This window comes from Labeo rohita, unplaced genomic scaffold (assembly GCF_022985175.1).
Source record: "Labeo rohita strain BAU-BD-2019 unplaced genomic scaffold, IGBB_LRoh.1.0 scaffold_168, whole genome shotgun sequence".
In the NCBI taxonomy this organism is placed as follows: domain Eukaryota; kingdom Metazoa; phylum Chordata; class Actinopteri; order Cypriniformes; family Cyprinidae; genus Labeo; species Labeo rohita.
This window is the reverse complement of record NW_026127868.1, coordinates 93,172-103,181: the sequence shown is the minus strand read 5'-3', so window position 1 is coordinate 103,181 and position 10,010 is coordinate 93,172. Positions and strand designations below refer to the sequence as shown.

At 35.5% G+C, this 10,010-nt stretch overlaps 2 protein-coding genes across 2 annotated transcripts; one reads left to right on the top strand and one right to left on the bottom strand.

Moving 5' to 3' along the window:
- On the top strand, positions 1 to 1,871 carry LOC127158755 (uncharacterized). Its single transcript, XM_051101765.1, has 7 exons — positions 1 to 146; positions 919 to 986; positions 1,061 to 1,234; positions 1,294 to 1,355; positions 1,440 to 1,502; positions 1,585 to 1,653; positions 1,716 to 1,871. Exons 1-7 carry the CDS (start codon positions 37 to 39, stop codon positions 1,869 to 1,871), a joined length of 702 nt encoding a protein of 233 aa, XP_050957722.1. The 5' UTR covers positions 1 to 36.
- A 121-nt stretch (positions 1,872 to 1,992) lies between these two features.
- LOC127158754 (putative nuclease HARBI1) lies at positions 1,993 to 3,309 on the bottom strand. Its single transcript, XM_051101764.1, has 4 exons — positions 2,877 to 3,309; positions 2,671 to 2,786; positions 2,458 to 2,569; positions 1,993 to 2,360 (listed from the first exon to the last, which is right to left on the bottom strand). Exons 1-4 carry the CDS (start codon positions 3,307 to 3,309, stop codon positions 1,993 to 1,995), a joined length of 1,029 nt encoding a protein of 342 aa, XP_050957721.1.
- Positions 3,310 to 10,010: the final 6,701 nt, after the last annotated feature.

The following is a 10,010-nucleotide window of genomic DNA, read 5'->3' as shown; positions in this document are numbered from 1 at the left end:
TCCTTATATTTCTCCGCTGAGGAGCAAACTATTATAATGCAGAAATACAATGAATTTAAGCACGTTTTACAAGCGCGGAGTAATACCGTGTCTGCTGCCAAAGCGAGAGAAGACTGTTGGAGAAAGATTGCGGATAGCGTTAATGCGTAAGTTAAATACGTATTTTATACATCAAGGTCTAATTATGTATATGTAACGTTAGTTTATCTATTTGCACGCCCGTAAAAATTATGCTAACACTTTACAATAACAGTGTAATTGTTAAAAGCATTCGACCGGACAAATGAAGAATGATGATCAGTGTTACTAAAGTTATTTCAATATTACTCACTACTGAACTACTGTTATTAAAATAATTTTAAATGCTTTCACTACTGAACTACTGTTAAAACGTGAAAACAAAATAAAAGTTTGAGTTTGCTTGTTTGTGTACTGGTGGCCTAATTATTATGCACACACATATTTACACACAATTTAATGTATATATTTAATAGAAATGTTATTAGTGTACAAATATTTGTATTTATATATAATGTAAATTTATAAAAATTATAATAAATACATACACTTGTAAATATTCTTCAATATATACATGAATGTGTTTGTATATTATATATACATAATAACTTAGCACACAGTACACACACATATTTTAGTGAACTCAAACTTTTATTCTGTATGTGATTAAGAGGAGATAAAATCATTTGACATATATATATATGTATATATATATATGATGCTGCATTGGGCATATATATGGCTATATATGCTATATGGCTATATAGTATAGGGCTATGTATGTATATAACTATATTCATATGAAGGCATTGTGTAAATACACAAAATTACAATGTATTTTTATTTGTTTATGTAAATGTGAAAATGATACAAGATCATATTACTTGACTTTATTTTTAGATGCAACCCAAACTCCAAACGTACTTGGCAGCAGATCAGGACAAAATATAAAAATATACTTCAAAGTGGTGAGTATTTCTGATGATGTGTGTGTGTGTTTTTTTTTAAATGAGAACATTGTATCACAAACGCTTCTTGGCAGCAAACAGAAAAAAGTGTGATGGCCGAAAAACAGGAGGAGGACCACCTCCTCCAGAATACACTGTGGCAGAGGAGTTGGCTCTAAGTAACAGTGAGGGGCGACCAATAATGGATGGTATTTCAGGTGCTAGACAGTCTGACCCTGGTGCTGGCTCCTCTAAGCAAGTAACAGTGGGTATGTGTCCAAAGCCTTACTACATTATTTATTTTTGTATTACTAACTATGTTATGCAGTAGATGGAAACACAGTGGCCCTGCTAAAGCCATCACACATACATGCAGTCTCCCAGACAGAGGTCAGTATACAGCAAAATGAACACTTTGAACATAACCTGTTTTACAACATTTCTGCTTTACATAGGCCTATTTTTCTTATTTAGAGTGTAACAAATGAGGAGACACTGTCTGCCTGTTCTGAGACTGAAGGCACTGGGCTTGCTGAGGTGAGTGCTGTTGACTTAATTATTGCACACATGTGAATGTATAGCAATAAAGTGACTCTGGTCCTTTTTTCATTTGTTGTAGGATTTTTCACAACCTACCGCTGAACCTGAGGCCTCTACCTCAATGGGATTCAAAAGGAATGTGAACAAGGTAATGCTTAAACATTACCTATATTTTGTCATTTGATTAACCTTCAGTTTTATTGGTTTCAGGTGGAAACTGACTCAGTCAGGGCCCTTTACAAAAGAAAAATGGAAATAGACTGTACACTGAAGGAGCTTGACTGTGAGCTGAGGAGACTCCAAATAAAAAAATTAAACTGGAGATTAAACAGCTTGAAAAACAGATTTCTGTATGTACACTATTAACCAACTAACACTTTGGCATGAATACAGAATTTTTATTAATGCTACTTTCTCTTGCTCTCTGTCCTTGCTCTACAGCCACATAACCAATAAAAAAAACAAAACATCTGTAGTTTCAGTGTGCTTAAGTAAAATATTGTGTTGTGATTGCTTCTCTGACAGCTGCACCAGCTGGATGGTCGAGTGTAATGGGGTCAATTTCATCAGGGAGAAGCTGGTTTAATGCTGGTACTCGCTCCTTTCTGATAGTGGCTATGTTGTGCAGAATGGCACATGCAGCCACTATCTGTGATGCCCGTTCTGGCGACAAGTGCCGAAGGCAGTTGAAGCGTGCCTTTAGGATGCCAAAGGTCATCTCTACCTTGACCCTGGTTTTACTGAGGGCCACATTGAACCAGTTTTGTGATCGTGTCTGGGGGTCAGGATAAGGGGTTAGCAAAAACCTCTGGCATGCATATCCCCTGTCTCCAACTAACACACCATCAAAAAGCCCTGTCATAAAACAGAAAAGGAAACATTGTGAAAATGTCGCTGTCACATTTTAAAAGAATACTTTAAAGTAGTCTGTAGTGTTCCAGATGTAACTTGCCTTCCTCAAAGCGTTGACACAACGAAGACTCACGGAAAATTCGTGAGTCATGCACTGAGCCGGGCCACTTGGCATCCAAGCTTGTGATCATACATTCATGATCACAAGTCATCTGCAGATGAACACAGTACAGTAGATAATTAAAATGCTATTTTTTTTATCTAAATACTCACCTAACTAAAGCTAAAAATATCACAACCATAGTACACCTACCTGAATATTAAGGCTGTGAAAAGACTTCCTATTTACATAGTCTGCCTCATGGTCTCCTAGAGCTGTGGAGATTGCAACATGCGTGCAGTCTATTGCTCCTATGACTCTAGGGAATCCTTTTAGATAAAAAAAATGTACTGTATTATAGTAAACATGCAAGTGTTATAAGAGAAATAAAATTATGTGATTTTATTAATATATCTCACCTGCAATTTTATAAAAACCCTCTTTAATTGATAAGGTCGATAAAAAGCCAGGGAATACAATAAAGCTGTTTAGGTAGCCTTGCAGTGCGAGGACCACCTTACGAATGGTTCGACAAACCGTGTTTTTTCCTAGGTGCTCTGCATCAACGATTGCATACAAGTATGTTCCGCTTGCAAAAAAACGCAACGCAATACATACCATTTGCGTTACAGTAAGGGCATGGCTTCGACGCGTCACATTTGTTATGTGCGGCTCTAGAAGTTTGCAAAGATACAGTATGCCTTCGGCGGAAAATCTGTATCTTTCATACAAGTAACTATCAGGGAAGGCAATGGGATCTTGTCTGTCCCTAAAAACTCTTTCTCTGCGAAGCGCTCTTCGAACAATTTGCGCGGAAATGTTTACGGGATTTCTCAGAAAAGGACAAGCCATTGCAACAGACACTAGAAATTAGTTGCGTCACTTAAATGTTCACTACTGATTGGTCAAATTTCGTTTTGAGATCTCGAATCCAGAACTTAACCTGCCCCGGAGCAGGTTAGCCATGCAGCGCAAGTTACCATGGCAATGAACACCAACTGAAGCCGAGTTTCTTTCATGGTACCTAAAACCCAGCATTGGTGCAAACTAATCCTAAACTTACCTGGCTAGCCAGGTAATCCGGCTTCATGGTACAGGCCCCTGGACTGTATCTGGATACAGACTGATCACAGTGAACTCATGAAGATGTTTCTGAGAAAAGGAATATGATACAAATTAGACAACAGTCTCAATCTGTATTGATGTATTGATTTATATCAATAAATAAAACATGAATTAACTCTTTCCCAGACTAATCCCAATAAATGTGGATGAGAAAACAGAGATTTGTTTACCTGTGAGAAGTGAAGAGAGAATGATCAGTCCCAGCAGACACAAATGACACTTATCAGCCATTTTCTCTTTCTGTCAGTCTTCCTCTTCATTATATGCTCACAACTCTTTCTTTAAATACTATCAGCTCTTCCTGTGTTTGTTCATACAAGGAGCAAACAGAGTCAGAAACAGCAAAACAAAGGACGAATCCACAACAGGTGATTGATAATTTCAGGTCAGGCTGCTGACGACACAAGACTATATAACCAGTCTAGGATCAAGACACGAATGACTAGACAAGAAACAAGACTAAACTCCACTATGAAACTGGAAATGGCTCCGTATTTAAGGGCGTTTTAGTGTTTGTAAAAAGCGCCGTTTTTAACGCCGTATAGCTTGCCACAGAGCGCCGTTAAAAATACCGTTCTGATTGCACAAAAGCGCGCGTTATTGACGGCGTTTTCCACAGCCAGTAATATTGAACTGTTCTCACCCAATCAATGATCAACAGAACTAGACCAGACCAGAGCCGTATAGAGAGAGAGTTGCGACAACGGAAGTTCAAAACGGTCGATCGTCCCGTGATTCGTGTAGACTTCAAATAGTTCCAGGAAGTTAATTGCGGGCTATTGGAATACATGGAGTTGAAGAGGCAGAACTGCGATTTTGGTTAATTAGTAGACAATAAAAGAATGCATTTACATCATTTATAAAATACATCGACATGTATATGTAGTATGTATATGTAGTTATATCAGTGTTGTATTTAAAATATAAAATACGCTAATATTTGAGGATTAATGTGATCAACTATTGCTACTTGCCTTGTTAACATATTTTAGGCTAAAGTAACTTTGGTTAAAGACTGCATTTGCTGTTTTGAAATGGTATTGTCTTGTTGGTATGTTGTCTTAATACCAAATAAGTGAATTATAAAATTAAATTAAGGGAAATTCATCTTGTTTAATGTTGTTGATTCTTGTTCACCCCATAATTATTAATATCTACAAATTTTCATAGTATATTCAACTTAAAAAATTGTTTTTACATATTTAATGATATATTAAGTACACTTATTTACAGTAACTGATTTATTGATTTATAATAAATGTAAAAGCATGTTGTCCTTGTAGTTTGCTGTGCTGTATGGGAATGCTCCAGAGTCACTCACAGAAAGCAGAATGAATGTATGGTTTTCCTACTGACATGGAGAGGAGAAAAAAGATGCATCAAGTTTTATTTTATTCACATTTATTTGTATAGCACTTTTTATTATACACAGTGTTTCAAAGCAGCTTTACAGAAAATTAATGTTTCTATGTTACAAATAAGAGTTACGTTAACAGGTGTAACTGTCAAAGTAATGTTCATATGACAGACATTATCTAAAATTAGGCTATACAAATCATGCAGTTAGTTAACAACATGTATTCAGCAGAAACAATACATTAAAGTACTGATCACATGATTTGATCATGTTGATTATAATACAAAGAAAATTTGGTAGTTTTGTGTGTTTATTCGGAGTTGGCATCATCTTGAGTCCTCTCATAACTTGGCGTCATTTCTTCAAAGGTGTTCTCATTACAGGGAGTCTTCAGGAGAAAAACACAGGAGAAACAGTTACGTGATGTTCTATCAGATATCAGTCCTGTGGCATCGCTGCTCCTCCACACAGTGTTTCTAAAGTAGATAAGAAGTACAAAAGTACAGTAAATATAAAACACAGTAATAAAGTACATGTTTACTGTGATAACGTTTATTAAAGTTGAAGTCAAAAGTTTACATACAGCTTCCAGAATCTGTAAAATTTGAATGAATTTACCAATATTAACACAGTAATAAGAATCAAGTGTATGTAAACTTTTGAACTGGGTCATTTTTATGAATGTAACTATTATTTTCTCTTATGGACTATATGTAAACAACATCTTTTATGTGAAATATCTTATTCAGGTCAGTACTAAATAAACAATGTTTAAACGTATTTATTTTGGTAAAATAAATTGTTTTAATTAACATTTTGCAGTATCTGCAAGGTGTTTGTAATCTTTTGACTTCAACTGTGTACAGTAGTGATATTTAATATATTTCTGGTAATTTAGCCTAGTATGAGTTTCAAATGAAAATTACATGCCTCTTTTTCATTCTCACTTAGGTCCATCAGCATCCTTTGCAACAAATTTAATTCTAATATTTAACTTTCCACCAGCAAAAATCACGTTTAAAAGCCTCAATTACACAACGACTGAAACTGCATTAAGAGAATGAATAATACCCTATAAATCTACTAATTTTGTGAGGAATAATCTAATAATAATCTGTTTTAATGCATAAGGCAAGTTAATTAGCTGCTCTGATAATATACAGTTTTGTCCTATAAATGTCTTACCTTATAAAAGTCGATCACAGCGGTTTCTTCTGCTGCATCTCTATGGCGCTGATAGTATTAGCGCTAACTTCCGGGAACTATTGCGCGCCTCCACGATCCGCCATTGCTGTGAAAAACTGGTCCATTGGAGTCAATGGAGTTGTCGCAACTCTCTCTCTATACGGCTCTGGACCAGACTAATTCACCACGGATCGTTTTAGCGGAAGTGACTGTGAACTGATAGGAAATATTTATGTACAAAGTATGATGACTAACATCGAATATAGACCGATTCCACGTCTTTATCACACTTTAATGTAATTGTTAATTACATGGACAGCATTTTAGCATACCAGCCCCATCTGCATGCTGCTAAATAGCAAGATGTTATGTCATGAGGAAGTTAAGCGATTTTAACGTGTTTTAACGTATTTTAATATTTTTTACTGTACCGTCACGTTTATTAGGATTAATCTTCCAGTCTGTCTACAATATATAGTATATAATAGTTCTTTATTTGAATGACTCAATTTTGATTTACCTTATGCATTTGTACGTGAGCGCCCTTGAAATACCACTTTTCACCTCAACCTGTCTTTAATGTCCGTCCCATCACGCAGAATAAGAGTTTATCTGATGTACCGTTCTGCAAATTAGTCACAATAACGTTTCTTCATACTGTTTCGCTGTTGCATATATTTCTTGCAAATATGCATCTTGCATATGCAAATATGCATCTTGCGGAGTCCACATCGACTAGATGAGCCCCAGAGACGGATCCACATTAAAGACCACATCACCTAGACTAGTGTTTCTCAACGGGGGGCGGTACCGCCCCCCAGGGGGCGTTCGGACAGCATCGGGGGGCGCTGGAAACAATATTTTTGAAAGGGGGGCGTTGAGCTGTTCCTGGGGGGGCGTTTGGTCAAGACGAGTTTACACCAAAGACGCATGAGCTGAAAATGGTCTGCCACATCCTAACGCTGTCTTTACTGGATACATCAAAACGCACTTTCTATATCTATTTTTCAACTTGTCGGTAGCGCTGGCGTGTGGAATCCCGCAGGCAGAAATAGAACGCGGCATCCGTTTATTGTAGCGCTCAGGTGTTACTGAACGACTGATTATAACGGGATCGATGTGCTTTAACGCAACGTGTCGCGCTGTTCGCGGTCAGTGTAGCAGTGGTGTTCGCAGCTAGTTTACACCAAATCTCCTGCTCCTAGACTAGACTGTGTATCATTTCCTTTGCAACGACTTCAGTACTTCAGTGTTTGCTTGACTTTCTGTAGCGCAGCTGCTGCGTCAAACCAATAGCAAGCATTCAGACACGATAAAGCAACATAGGTTTTTTCTTGTTTAGAAAAAATAATATTAAAGCTTTTTGTTTGCTGATTGGCTGCAGGTGGTTTGAAAGAAGTATTTCTAAAGTTTATTCAAAGCTCACAATTATAGCCTAATTTATATCCACGTGTTTTTTTTTTTTTTTTTGCTCCTTTTTTTGTTTCTAATGATAATGATACTTCAAATGATAAATCAAAAATGTGATGAATGTCATGTGCCATTAAATGACATTAAAAAAATAATAAAATTATGTATGAGTTGTTTTGGGGGTTAAGATACATGCTTTAAAATATAGCCTATAATATACACTACCATTAAAAAAGGTCAGTATGATTTGTTAATGAGTTCATAAAGTTTGCATTTGTTTGTTTTTAAAAACTATAAAAAATATATTTTAAAATGTGTTTTCTTTTTTATGCTAAGATACAGTATTACTACAGCTCATCACATGATCTTTCAGAAATTATGCTGATTGTTGTTTAAGAAAGATTTCTTCTTATTATTATTATTATTATAGCTGACACAACACACTGAAAAAGCAAGATTTGAAATTGAATTGACTATAACAAATATAAAAATCAGGACAGCATTAAAATAGTCACTATTTTGAAAATGAGGAGCATATTACAACCCCAATTAAAAGTTGGGGCATTTTGTGAAATGCCATAAAATTAAGAATATGTAATCTGTTCTCTTTAGCCTTTATATAATTGACTTAAAAAATCCAATGTTTTCACTGGCCAACTTTAGTTTTATTTTGTTAATATAAACAAATGTTGAGCCATGATCCAGCTTTGCTTGTGAAGATTGAGAAGCTCCATTTATAGCCAAACATGATTCCCTCACCTGTTACCAATTCACCTGCTTGCTGTGTTTCAAAGCAGTTTATTTGGTTATTCTATAACCTTTTTACTTTTATTTTGCCTCTGTCCCAACTTTTTTGGAGTGGGATGCATACTTCAAATAAATAAATAAATATTTTATAAATAAATATGCTTATTACAAAATACATTTAAGTTGGTCAGTGAAATCTTTGGAAATATTTTCTTTGTATTTTTGTCAATTAAATAAAAGTTAAATAGAATGAACAAATCACAGATTTTATCATTTTACAAGATGTCCCAACTTTTCTAGAATTAGAGTTGTACTTAGTTTTTTAAGTAAACTTTGAAATATTCTCACAAAATCTATGAAATATAGTAAAGTAGGGTTTACATTTCTTCCATTTGCATGAGTAAATGTGGTATTTACTCACCAAAATAACAATGTCCACTGTCATTTTTATTTAGTCTTTTTAAATTTCGGGCAACAAGATATATCCGCATCTCAACAACACTGAAGCTGTAGCAATGAAAACCACCAACATGCTTAAAAACTCTGTTTAAATATTAATGTTATTACACTTATTTTAAAATAATTTACCATAAAAAAGTACTTCACTGTCTTTTTTAATCAATTCAATGCATCCTTGAAATAAAGTAATTTCCTAAAAATCATAATGGCCCCAAACATTTGAATTACTGTAAATATAATAACAGTCCTCATTATAAACACAAAATAAAAATAATCAACTTTAATACTCAGTGAGGACAATTTGGTGACGATTTATTTGATGGGGGGCGGTGAGGGACCTGGATAATGGGTAGGGGGGCGCTGGCCCAAAAAAGGTTGAGAACCACTGACCTAGACGGCTGTCGGCCCAAGACCACGGGAACTTTGGCCAGAGGAGAACTGGCCCCCCGACTGAGCCTGGTTTCTCCCAAGGTTTTTTTCTCCATTTGTCACCGATGGAGTTTTGGTTCCTTGCCGCTGTCGCCTCTGGCTTGCTTAGTTGGGGACACTTTCTCTTCACACGATATTGCATTTTATTTTATTGTTTTTGATTAACTACCTTTACCTATAAAGTGAGTGTTTACTGTTGCCTTTGGCATTGTTGATGTACTGTTTCCAATTTAATACTGTACAGCCGCCTTGTCACAATTCTGTATTGTTAAAGGCGGTATATAAATAAAGGTGACTTGACTTGACTTGACTTGTAAGCGCAACACTGCGGCGCCGGCGCGATCCCTTGCATTGTGATAACAGAGAAAATAAATATAAATGTCTGCTTTATTTTATGTTCTTCTACAATAACAACAAAATGTTACAATTTCAACCACTGAATTAGCTCAAGTGTAACCAATAAAAACATGGGAAAAAAAATATTATGTGTGTATGGAAGCAATGCCGTAATAAAGAGAGATGTCGTTTTTAGGACAAATTTTCTCTTTAAAACAACGTTGTTTTTTTTGTCATAATAACGACATGTGCTTTTACCGTAAGAAGATATTGTTCAGCGATTGTCTGCGCTGCTGAAGTTACTGCATCATAGAAATGCACTGTTTTATATGTATTTTAATGTCATGATTTTTTTATTGTAATGGCATGTTTTTTAGGATTAATTTCCAATCTGTCTAATTTAAGATCAAGATCAGGCAGTGTTAGAAATGTGTCAAAGCTCTTGGGGGAATCCCCTCTTTTACTCTAAGATAAAAGCTTAATTTACGATGATCAGTGATTGAGG